Here is a 12,765-nt window from a genome sequence, read left to right as displayed (position 1 = left end):
ATTAGGGATACTGGTGACACCTCACCTTGCAGTCCCTAAAGAAGGAAGTGGGTGGACTAAATGGACAGTGCCCCTCTCTATCTGAAGCCTAGCAAGGGAGGTACGTGGATCCCACCAGAAGTTAAAATGATAAGTAAGGGACGGGAAGCTCTGGACCTGGGCAGCTTTAGATACAGTACCAGGCACGTAGGAGGATTTCCACTTCTGAGCCATGGAAGCAGAAATTGACTTTTCCTTTCCAGATTTAGCTAATATTCAGAAAGGGAATCTAGCACCTGTCTTCCAGATTTGAACACCTCAAAATTCAGGAGTGCTCAAGCTCAATTTGGGCAGCTGTTACTTCATTTCTCCCAAATCAAATATACTGATCCACTGTAATTTGGTATAGAAAAAGTAGGATAAAATTGAGCAAGAAATGCTTCCCAGTGGTTTTTAGGACTGGAATTGCTATTTTCAACAGCCATTGCCTTTGTTTGTTTGTTTAAAAGGAAGACAGTGATATTGCATTGGCAAATTCCCCATAGAAAGAAAGAGTGGAACAAAAGAATAATAAAGGCACCTCAACTTTTCCTCATTTATGGAGGACAGTCTTATAATATGCATCCAGATATCCTCCAATCACACAAGCTGAAAATTGTTCCACTTTACTGCAGTTCTGTAACCATATGGGAACCAATCCTGTCTGTGTTCTGTGCACATCCAAAATTCCTGCTGAGTGACCTGCCCTGGGAGCGAGTTACCAGTGACCGAGGGCTGCGGCAGAAGAAGGAGGGCGCAGGTGGGGGAGGGAGGGAGAGCCCAGGGCTGGGGCAGCAGGAGGTGTGTGCGTGGGGCAATGGTGAGGGGGAAGGGCGGAGCCCAGAGCTGGGGCAGCGGGGGGGGGGGGGCAGAGCCCAGGGCTGGGGCAGCACGGGGGAGCGGCAAGGAGCCCAGGGCTGGGACGGGGGGCAGCCAAAAATTTTTTTGCTTGGGGCGGCAAAAAACCTAGAGCCGGCCCTGCTTCAGCGGCAATTCGGCGGCGGGTCCCTCAGTCCCTCTCAGAGGGAAGGACCTGCCGCCGAAGAATGAAGCGGCGGCGGTAGAGCTGCCACCGAAGTGCCGCTGATCATGCCTTTTTTTTTCTTCTGCCACTTGGGAAGGCAGAAACGCTGGAGCCGGCCCTGCAAGCCAGAAATAGAAGCCAGGTCTCCTTAGTCCCAGTCCAGTGCCCTCTTGGCTAGGCCATACTGTTTCCCTACAGCACAAGGCGTTTGCAGATCAGGGCTGAGGTGTATTGGCAGAGCTCTGTGGGGTTCTGATAATGGACAAATGTGCTGATAAAAATCTAGATGTGGGAGTGTAGGAAGAGCTGTGTGGACGTCTAGGAGTGTCTCCCATTGGGATGGGAGTGTATTAGCAGTGATGCACCTGGAGTTTTGACTGGAATGGCAGGGTTGCTGCTGGACAGAAATGAGATGCATTGGTAAAACTGCATGCAGACATGGCCAGAACTGGAACAAAGGTATTTGGACTGGCAGATCTGTGTGTGAGAAGCCTGCGCTACCCTGCTCCGGTCAGTGCTGTCAGTCTTACTTTCTTGAGTGCTAAGTTTCTAGTGTCATGCAGGGAGCATGCATCGTCAAACGAGGAGGAAGAAAACTTGAAATGTGTCTTTGCCTCCCTCTTCCTCCCGCTGGAATGAAACCTAGCCCTCAACTCCATTGCAGTTCATTACAGCCCTTCATGTCCTACAGCACAAGAGCAGTCTCAGAGATAAGGTATTGGTTATTATAGAAACGCTGAGACCAGATTTTCAAAAGGGTGCATGCTACACTGCGCATACATTTCTAAGCTTGCAAATAGCAATGTATGCATGCTCTGATTCGCCTGTGCACAAGGGTAGCTGTGCACACAAAGCAGGGTTTACACACACACACACACACACACACACACACACACTGGAGTTTAGCATCTGGAGTCCGACGTGCAATTTAGCACCCACAGTTCTAAAAATTCGTCCCCGTACATAAACAGTAAACTTCAGCATCAGCAAAATAAATGTCTCATCTTTGCGTTGACACTAGATCTAATATAACAGGAACACCCCTGGGGTCCCAGGACCAAACAGTCAATTTGGAAGGAACAATAAAAGTACATTTAAATTAAGACCAAGTTCTACTGTGAGTTAGAATTGTGTACATTGGCTTTAGTGGAGTTACACCAGATTTACCGCATTCTCAATGAGAGATGAGATTCTCAGCTGTAGCAATACAAAGGACTATTACTGGGTCAGAGCCTGAGCTCATAACTTAGTTTTTCCTCTGTCTTTACTCAGGTTAATTTCTATTGATGTCAATGGGAATTCTACCTGAGTAAAAACTGAGCAAGACCCAGAATTTGACCCATTCTTTCCAAATGTTGTTCTAGAACTAGCTGGGCTGAGAACAGGTCTGGAGGGCATCCCCTCTGGAGAGTATCAGAATGTTTGTTTAGAAAATATGATGATGTGATCCACCTGTTGTGGGTACTTCTGCTGGAGTGTCCTTATAACGCAGGGGTTGGCAACCTTTCAGAAGTGGTGTGCCGAGTCTTCATCTATTCATTCTAATTTAAGGTTTCGTGTGCCGGTAATGCATGTTAACGTTTTAGAAGGTCTCTTTCTATAAGTCTATAATATATAACTAAACTATTATTGTATGTAAAATAAATAAGGTTTTTAAAATGTTTAAGAAGCTTCATTTAAAATTAAATTAAAATGCAGAGCCCCCCGGACCGGTGGCCAGGACCCTGGCAGTGTGAGTGCCACTGAAAATCAGCTCGTGTGCCGCGTTTGGCATGCGGGCCATAGGTTGCCTACCCCTGTTATAACGGATCTAATTCTTCTCTCACATGTATCTCCTTTGACTTCTGTGGGGTTATTCCTGATTTACACTGATGTAAGGGAGAGCAGAATCAGGTCCGATATAGCACAGGACCAGATCCCCAGCTGGTGAAATTCAGTGGAGCTCTGCTGAGTTAACACCAGCTGAGGATCAGATCCTGTATATTTGTCATCTGTTTCATAAAATATATTCCACACACCAACAGACGTCTCAGATAGTGGCAACCTGATAGACCCTAATCACTGCAAATATGCTCCAGTTTTGTAATCTGTTACATTCCTTCTACCTGTTGTGCAATATGGTAAATGACTGTTCAGTCCATCTGATGCAACACATGACAAATATTCAGAGAAAAAGAGATTGCTTTTCCAAATGGGTGGGGACAATTTAAATTCCCTTGGCTTTGGCAGTGGAGATTTTCTGATCGTAAGGGTCAGTGCCTCAGACCACCTAGCCCTGCAGAATTTGGAGGGCTCTGTGACCACCCTGATTGAATGCAAATTGCTCTTAATCTTGCCTTGTGTGCCAGAGCTTCAAAAACACCCTGGTGGAAAGCTCACCTCCCACCAGCCTCACTGAAATGGTTATGTGCAGACACTCCTGTGCTTGGGCTGAGTGAGATGGGCCAGCCAGGACCTACTGTCCTATGATTTATTGATATCTGTAACTCTTTCCCAGTGCAGAGGAGCTATTGAGGTGGCCAAATATCTGCCTGGAAAGGATTCACTGGGGGCACACTGTATTCCCACAACCTTCCCCTGCCCCCCGTCCCATTACACTGCACAGTTAATTCACCCACAGGAGTTATCTGGCTTTCAGACGTCCTTTCCCTCCCCCCTTCCATCCCACCCAAACAACTGGGAGACGTGGGATGTCAGGATATTTATTCCCTTCAGAGAGATTCCCTGCTGTCATACCAGTGAGACTCTGGAACCATCTGGGGGACCCTGCATCCCCAGGAGTCCTCTTGTGTAAATGGGATTGCCTCCTGCTTGTCAGGGAGGAGGAGGAGGAAGAGGCAGGATGACTCGGTAACAATCCAGGAGGTTGAGGAGCTCTATTTGGAGACAGTCTTGCCTTTTAGCCTCTCGGCCCAGCGTTCAGACCCAGTACTGGTTATTTTTTAAAGCAGGGTTGGATGTCCTGCAGTACTGAAGTAGCTCAGGTTCCTGCTGCCCTCCTGGCCCTTTGCCCGTGGGCCCCGATTCTTTGGTCTCCAGAGGGTTCACAGTTGTTAAAGGAATGGCTTGGTTCGGGTCAGTCTTGCGGAAGGTTTCCTGGTCGACCACTGCTCCATTCTTGGGTTTGGAAGTTGTCCCCTGGACGTTGTGCTTCCCGGTCTTGTTGCGTTTGTGGAGATAAAAGATCAGGGGAAGGATTAATGCTAGGAGGAGGAGGATCAGGCAGATTGGGATGATCACGCTGAACATGTTGGCTTCAATGAAGCTGAGGAATGTGCCTCCCTCCAAGGGAGAGGGGCTTGTGGTGGCTTCGTGGCCCCCCGCGGCTGTTGGAAGCATGTTGTGCTTGCTAGTGTTGTGGCTCAGATGGTCAGAGCCCTGGGGCTGGGTGGCCAGTGTTTCTGAGGAGGGGCTCACCTCTTGGGGCGTTTGCCTGTCACTTGTCTCTGGGAGGTGGGGGTCTCTGAGCAGCGGGGTTCCATATGGCATGGATGAGTTGTACGGCTCTGTGCTATACCCCAGAAATTCCAGGGCAGGTGGCACCCCATCAGCTGCAAGCTCGAACAGAAAGCTGTCATTCAACAAGTGATGGCCAGCATCTTCCATTTCCAGAACTTGCAGCCCGACCAGCCCCTGCTCGAGGTCGTGTTGAGTGAAGGTATCAATGGACGCATGCTGACTCTCTTTGTCTCCTGAGACTTTCACAAAATGGCTGCCCTGGGGGGCTCTGAGGATTGTAAAAGCTGGGATGCTGTTTGTCTTGTTGGCCAGCTCACTGGCATCAAGGACCCTGGTGTTCAGAAGGGTGGTGGTTCCCCTCGGCCACCGAATCCCCTGCCATGTCCTGACCCAGGCCTTGACTGTCACATTCACTCCCCCCGAAGTGTTTACTCCTTTGGACATTGAGAGGAACTGGAATTCATCTTTGGCGGAAGTGAAATCTGTGAAAGTAAAAGTCACTTCACCATTGTCCACTTGCTTCTGGGAAAAGCTTCTCGCTGGGCTTTGATTGACCCTCAACTGGCCAAATTTTGGATCCCTGGTGATTGTGTAATGGACCTCTTGTTCCCCTGGGTGTGATGCCCCCAGGAGGTGCTCTCGGGACAGCGATGCAATGTTTAGGCCCTGGGGTATTTCCAGGGGCATCTGGCTCATCACTGTGGTTACTTCAGGCAGAACCTCAATCTCTAGAGAAGTGAAGATGGGTGGATTATGCCCATCAGAGATGCTGAACTCTAAGGACCCAGGAGAACCACTCCCATTGGTGATGAACATTAGGTGCCCAGCATTGATGTCTGCTTGGGTGAACTGACTGATAGGCACCTGTTTGTTGTGTGTGTTGGCCAGGAAACCATTGGATGGCCCCTTGAGGATTCTGTATTCAACCTCTTCAGGGGAACTGTCAGGATCTACTACATCCAAGTGATCCTGGGAGAGCACTGCCAAGGAGCCTTGGAGAACCTGCAGAGCATGGCCTTGCTTTGTGAGGCGAGGTGGTTTCTCATTGATCTCGCTCGCTGTTATGTTGAATGCTTCAGAAATGACAAAGCCCCCTCCTTCCTGTGGAGGCCGAGTAGACTCCATAGCCCTAGGCCGCAGCCAAGCCTTAAATCTGAAATTATCTTCCCGGGTCCCAGACCCATGGTGAGCGTATTGCAGGTTACCCACGACCACATCAGACTGCAGGAAGTAGGGATGCTCTTTGCTGATGGGTACGTCCGCAACAGAAAGGTGCCCATGGGTGGGCAGCTCCGTAACTAGGAACACTACATCATAGGATGCCCGCTTGGACTCCGGAACTTTGGTCAACAGGTTGGAAGCATCCAGCACTGAGGTGTCAATTTGCGCTCTTTGAGCTTCCAGGATCCTGAGGCCTGGAAGAAGAGAGAACATAGTCCTGTGACTGTCTTGATGACAACAGCTCTCAGCCCGGAGGAACCAGAAAGGGTGAAGTGGTGGGGGACGGGTAGGAGGGCTGGGAGAGAGAGACGGTGGAGCTAAAATAGAGCATGCTATGGAGAGAGAGGAGGAGAGCTCAAGGAAGAGAGGTACAAAGGAAAGCTGGAGGCAGGGGAAGGAGAACAAATGCAATGTATCACAATAGTTCTGTTGGAGAACAGGAGGAAAGGAAAGGAATTGAGGAAGGTTGAGAGGTACAGAAGGAAGAGGGAAGCCACAGCAAAGGAAGGACCGAGAGAAGAGAAGTACACCTCTACCCCCAATAGAATGTGACCCGATATAACATGAATTCGGATATAACGCGGTAAAGCAGCGGGGAGCCCCGGGCTCTTTAAAGGGCCACCTGAGCCCCGCTGCTTTACCACGTTATACCCGAATTTGTGTGGAGCCCCGGGCCCTTTAAATCACTGCCTGAGCCTGGCTGCCGGAGCCAGCCAGGCTCAGGCGATGATTTAAAGGGCCAGAGGCTCTGGCCGCTTTGGGGAGACCCAGGCCCTTTAAATCCCCACCCGAGCCCTGCAGCCAGAGCTCCGGCGTTGATTTAAAGGGCCCAGGGCTCCCTGCAGTGGCTGGAGCACCGGGCCCTTTAAATCACCGCCAGGGAAGCCGGTCCAGTCTGGCACACTGTACTGGACCAAACCCGATATAACGCGGTCTCACCTATAAGGCGGTGAGATTTTTTGGCTCCTGAGGACCGCATTATATTGGGGTAGAGGTGTATGAGAGTCCTTGCTGCAGAAGGGCCCTGATTCAGGAAATCATTTAAGCACTTGTTTGTGCTGAAGTGCTGTCTGGCATGGGGTTGTTTTCCTGAACTGGGATCTCAGTGTGGAGATTCAGAATGGCTGTTCCTACAGCTCTGTGTCCCTTGCTTCCTGGATGACATTGTCTGCACCCTCCCTCCCCTTAGCCACAGCCTCCCTCGTCTGTTCATGGAGCCAGCGCAGCTTTGTTCCCAGCAGCCCCATGGCTCTTTTACCTTGGTTTCTCCACAGCTTCGTTGAGGGTTGGGGACAGCTTGCCTCGAACGAGACCAGCACTCCAAGGACGCATGAATTGGTTACTGTGGGCGGGGAGGAGACTCGGAAGTGAAAAGCATCCTGGGTAAACCAGAATGGCTGCTGAGGCATGTCATGCTGGTAGAAAATTATTCCACTATCCACCTGATTTGAAACAAAAAGCAAACACCCTTTTAATCATAGCAAAATAAAACAAGAAATAATACCCAATACTGTTTCCTGGACAGGATCCTACAGCCAGCCAGCATGCAGAACTGCCACTGAATTCAGCAATGCCCATGTGTTTTATTTATAGATTGCCAATCACTGCGGTATCATTATCAGTGTTGTACAGGTGAGGAAACTGAGGCACAGCGACTGCTCTGAGTCATATGGTGAGTTGATGGGAGAGAAGGGAGTAGGACCCAGAATTCCTCACTCCTAGCTCTCTGCTCTAACCACTGGGTCATGCTGCCTCCGAGTGCCCCTCTTGGTGCCCAACACAAAAGAATGGGAGAATCAAGCTCTCTGTTATGCTGAAAGGTGCTAGTGGCTGCCACTGGGCGGGTGTTTCAGATCCTAAAGCCAATGGGGTGCCAAGCACCCTCTTTCAGGCCTAAACAAGGGAGCAATAAAAGCCTTTTTATTTAATAAAAACTGCTACAGATGATGGTATGGGGGACGACTGTCCAAGGCAGTGGCCTCATGGCAGGTCAGAGCTAAGCCGTGAGCACTGAAGGCTTTCCCTGGTGCAAGTGCAGGAGTTAAGCTATTGGTTGCAAGCAGTGTGTGCTGGAGGCAGAAAGCCAGGAGAATGAGCTGTGTGTGTGATCTGCAAAGGAACAGAGCTTCTTGGGCACAGAGCTTGCCAGAAGAGCACACATGGGGATTTCTGAGCCAGGAAACTGCCTGCTTTGTTTCTTTATGCTCAGGGAAAAAGGCCTGTGTGTACATAGTAAATACACAAGATTATATCTAGAATATAACTGACTTGTATCGCTGATTTCTTGTCCTAATGGAAACAACACTGCAAGACCCCGAATTTTGGCTACCCGTTCAGGCCACAGGGGCAACGCTTCTGTTTGCATGATGGGCACAAGCAGTGCTGAAGGGGCCCTCAGTCTGCATTGGGCTGAGAATAGAGGGATGTGGGCAGGAGCAGAGCAGAAGGGCAAAGGATTGGAGCCAACACTGAGATAGGAGTAGCTTAAAACAATGAGTAATAGTAGTTCTGAGCATTGGTCTAGCATTGGTAAGATGCTGGCCTGGGTATTAGGGTTCTATTCCTGATTCTACCACAGATGTGCTGGATGATCTTGGGCATGTCACCTCCCCGCTTGTCTGTCTTGTTTATTTAGATTGTAAGTGCTTTAGGGCTAGGAGTGTCTCTCACAATGTCTGTACAACGCCTAACATAATGGGACTGGGATCTCAGGTGTATGTATAAAAATGATGTTGTCGGGAGATGGTGAAAGACAAGACTGATTCTTCTCCCAGTTCTTTACTTGCTGGGCTGAGACTGGCTACTATGGAGGGATATGGCAAGCACAGAACTGGAGAGATCTTCATTCTGAAGTGGGCTGAGAATAGCTCATGTGGGAAGATATGGAAAACATTCATAGTTTTACTAGCAAAAGAAACTGTGACTTGAAAGCTGTAGCTGTTTAAAGCAGGGTTAAATTAGAGTGAGAAGCCTCCCTTAAATGCAATTCTCCAGAACTAGGCAGGTAGAATTGTATATGCAAAAATATATGCCTAGTTTGTATGTGCAGTCACATGGATTTTTTGCCTAAATCAGCTATTTGTGGATACAAATGGTCGATTACACAATCCTGATTTGCATGTGCAGCCACGATCAATGTGTGCACAATTCAGATGTGCAATTGTACTTCTGTATGTGCCTGGCTACGTGTGCCTTATTTGGATAGCAGGCCTTTCCTGGCTTGCACTGTAAAAATTATTAAAGTACCCTCTGCCCTCTCTTTAATCTAGATGTCTCCACGTTTGCACCCCCCTCACTCTGTTGAAGGCAGCAGTAGATTTCTGGAGGGGGAGAGATCCCTAATTTGAAACCCCATCAGAGGTGACCCAGTTTGAACAGTCCATCCGCCTGTTCACATGTTGCTGGGGACACTGGGGCCATCATCTGCTACAGACTTTCTGGAGTGTGATGTCAAGGGAGCTGTGGCAACTGCATGCGTTGCTGTGGTAACCCGGTGAATATTTCATTGGCTGGCGATGGCAGAAGAGTTCAGCGCCTATCTGATGGGATAGTGTTTAGAGCCCTGCTGCTTGCTGGGACTGTCCAAGGGGGTGGGGATTAAAAAGAGGATATGAAATGAAAAACAAAATGTGGTTTGAGTTCTGTGCTGGGGATCTCGGGGGAAGTCTGAATCAGTGCAGTGCTGGGTGAGAGGAGCAGTGTTCTCCTGCGTATTTGCTCTTTCTTCTGTTGTGACAGATGTGGTTGGGTGCTGAGCCCTCAGAGAACAGAACAGAATAGTAGTAATACTCTGTGCTTGTATAGCACCTTTCATCCAAGAATCTCAAAGCACATTACAAGGTGGGTGAGTATCACTGTCCCAATATTACCAAAGGGCACAGAGGGGTGAAGTGACCTGCTCAACAACTCAATGACATTGCTGAGAATAGATCCCAACTTCCTGCTTTAATCACTAGACCATGCTGTCACAGTGGGCAAACTGAAATCAAATCATGGCTACCAAAGTTTAGAAGCTACTCAGGAATGCTGCATCCTTCATGGAAAGTTCCTAGAGAGAACAATCAGGCCACATTTCGATAGAATGTCCAGGCCAGTTTTTTGAATTTCTGTAGTGGGGGTAAAATTCTCTGTTACATTCAAAAGGGTTTGAGAGTCATTTCTGTAGAATCCTATTAGTGCATTTACTATAGCATTTTGTAAGACTTTTCTGTAAGAGAGAGGTATGTGTGTTGAGTTAGAATGGCAATGGTAGAAAAAGAGAGAGAAAAGAAGGAAAAGAAAGGCAGAATGAGAAAGATGAGAGAGGAGGTGAAAGAGACGAACAGCCTGCAAACTGCAATGTAATCTATAATCTGAGAAATATACCGGATCCCATCTGTCCCTCCATGGAAGGAAAGGCAGCAGGTGAGTGTGCTCAGTCTAAGCATGCCTGATCTTACAGCCTGCTCTGCAAAATAATGTAGTAGCACACAGGAAATGCTAATGCCAGGAGGAGTGGGGAGAGCCAAATTCTGAATTGGTTGCTTGCTATTAAACACAGGGTTCCAGAATTCCGAGATACCTATGGCAGACCCGAGGGGGTTTCAGGCCCCAGGTTATAGTCAAAGCTGCCAGGACCAAGATTTGTGCTGAAATGGGAGCAGTGTGGCACCCGGTGGAGAGAGACAATGACGTCTTTTTTTGCTTTGTGATTTGGGAGGAAGGCCTCACTTTTGGCAAAGGAAGGGCTAGATGCTCAGCTGGTGCTGTTCCATTGACTTTGATGGCACTGTGCTGCTCTACCGCTGCCGTGGATCTTGCCCTCATGTTTCATCCAGGAATGAGCAGTGAATTCAGAGCTGGTGCAACATGCCAGTTTGACAAGGCTGGAGACACATGTCCTCTGTCTACCTCCAAACACAGGAGCAGGCTTCCAGAACAGAGCCCGATAATCCCCTTTAACACCAGATTTTAGGACCTTCTGTAGGGCAGGAAAAGCCAGTTAGTCTCAATGGCCTCTTCTCTGAGGCCGCCAGCAAGGCCGTTGGTTGTGTTGATACTTCTCCCATGCACTGGGAAGTGGTCTGAGACCACTGACTCCCATCGCAGAGACCGCCAAACACCACAGGTCACATGCAACAGTGTTTGGTCATTATCAGCGACGGCTGGATTTGCCCTGCTGACAGGGAAGTAAATGGCTCTGCTGCCTTGAGCCATCCAGTCTCCTTGCATATATTTCAGCTGTGACTAAAGAAGACTGCATTGTGCTGTAGAATCCAGTTGTGTTAGTCAGGCTGGGAGCTGGAGGGTTTGTGAGAACTATAGGGTTTGCGCAGGTGCAGCCCAGTGGCATAGCTAGGAAGGGAAATTTGGGTGGGCTGCAATTTATGCTGGACAGGCAGTGAGCAAGGTCTTCCATCGGAGCAAATCATTGATAGTGCACATGAAGAAATTTACTAACACTTGGCATTCAACCATGCTCAGATTTGGGCAGGCCTGGCTGCTAATAGGGTGGACCACACCCCACCTCGGCCCACACATGGCAACGCCTCTGGTGCAGCAGCCTCAATAATGAATCAAGGCACCTGAATCTTGTCTCTTCTCTAACATTAGACATGACATAACATGAGGGACATGACAACGGGGAGGCAGGAGCACTTACCTCAGCCTGGGTGAAGTTCTCCAGTGGCCCACTGGCACTGCCCAGATGGTATTTCACCAGCCTGCCCAGTTGTGGGGGCTCCTCTATGCTGTAAAATAAGGGACGGGAATCTGCTTTGCTGTTGGTTACTGCTTTCAAATTCTGGCTTGTGATTGGCTGAAGAGTCCCTTTAAAACAAATAGTATACAGTGCATTTATTCACAGCAGCCAATCAGTGCTCCCTCCTTCCCCCCTTTATAGAAGGATGTATCTTATAGGCTAAGATGCCTCTAACTGCATGGGTACCTGGCATAACCACACAGATCAGAGTGCATTAGCTTCTTTACCATCCCTTTCATTCATATCTTTACACCTGTAGATTCAAGTCCCATCCCAGAATTTGGGCTAATCCCCTGGACAGAAAAAGGGCAGGTGGGGCATTGATATGCATCTGTTGTGTATCATCAGATACTTGTCCCTGCATCAGTGATGTCAATGGGAGTTTTGCAGTGGATTTCAGTGCTAGACGTAAATATTTATACACACAGATATATTTTAAGCTAACCAACCACAGCCTTTAAGGGCTGGCTTTGCTGCCCATTTACGTGCACACAAAATGTCTGCATGATTTGCCTCCACACCTGCCATAATTCCAAGCATGGACTGGGTATTTACGTGAGTAAATGATCATAAGTGCCCCATCTGCACAAAGAATGATCCCGATTTGTGCTGGCCATGCAATCCGGTAACTGTGCAGCTTGGGCTATGCTGCTGCCGGTGCATTTTTCTGAAAATCTGAGCCTAAGAGGCTACTGAGTCCTTATGTCTCAATGGGCAACAGATGCCTCTTATTGTGTCTCCCTCTCTCTGTGCAGCTAGGCTGGAAAGTGTCACTTGAGTGTTAGGTAAATGCCACACAATAGGAGGTGAAATGCCATCTGTGCTCTCAGAAAGGGAGCGGAGTCACAAATCAGGCCAAGCTCTTTCTCGTGCCAGATCACCCACCCCATCGCCTCCCACTGCAGCATGCTTAATCGTCCGCGTGGATGAACAGTAGCACACTGGATCCTCTGGGGGAGGGCTGCTGGCAGTACTGGCATAGTAGGAGCCAGTCAGGACAAAGGCCCAACACATAGATTTCAAAGCATCTACCTTTTCCTGCATTGTCTTTCATTCTGCCTCCATCAGCGCCCATATGTTACCATCAGCCCTCCCGCCTTTCAGCCCGACACACCTTACTCCCACTCGTGTTTCTTTCAACACAGTCTTCCACTGATTTTTCTTTTCTCCTTTCATAAACCAACCTAACCCAATAGCCACTGGAGCTGTTGGATGCTGCTGATTCGCTGACTTCTCAAGGCTCTTGCTGGCCCAGCTCCCCTCCTTTCAGCAGCCCTGACTGGGGTCACCCCTCTTTCCTCTT

The 12,765-nt window shown here is 48.9% G+C and overlaps 1 protein-coding gene across 1 annotated transcript in view; it reads right to left on the bottom strand.

Annotated features, from left to right (window-relative positions):
* Nucleotides 1–3,730: 3,730 nt before the first annotated feature.
* Nucleotides 3,731–12,765, bottom strand: part of CSPG4 (chondroitin sulfate proteoglycan 4) — a 34,541-nt gene continuing 25,506 nt past the window's right edge. Inside the window, exons 7-9 of the mRNA XM_039491982.1 lie at nucleotides 11,364–11,530; nucleotides 6,981–7,164; nucleotides 3,731–5,916 (exon numbers count right to left, since the gene is read on the bottom strand). Of these exons, the coding sequence (XP_039347916.1) occupies nucleotides 3,962–5,916; nucleotides 6,981–7,164; nucleotides 11,364–11,530 (2,306 nt within the window). The 3' untranslated portion in view covers nucleotides 3,731–3,961. The remainder of the gene's footprint in view (nucleotides 5,917–6,980; nucleotides 7,165–11,363; nucleotides 11,531–12,765) is intronic.

Source organism: Mauremys reevesii, linkage group 10 (genome assembly GCF_016161935.1).
Source record: "Mauremys reevesii isolate NIE-2019 linkage group 10, ASM1616193v1, whole genome shotgun sequence".
NCBI lineage: Eukaryota > Metazoa > Chordata > Testudines > Geoemydidae > Mauremys > Mauremys reevesii.
Note: the sequence above shows the minus strand (reverse complement) of the source record. Positions and strands in the feature narration are given on the sequence as shown.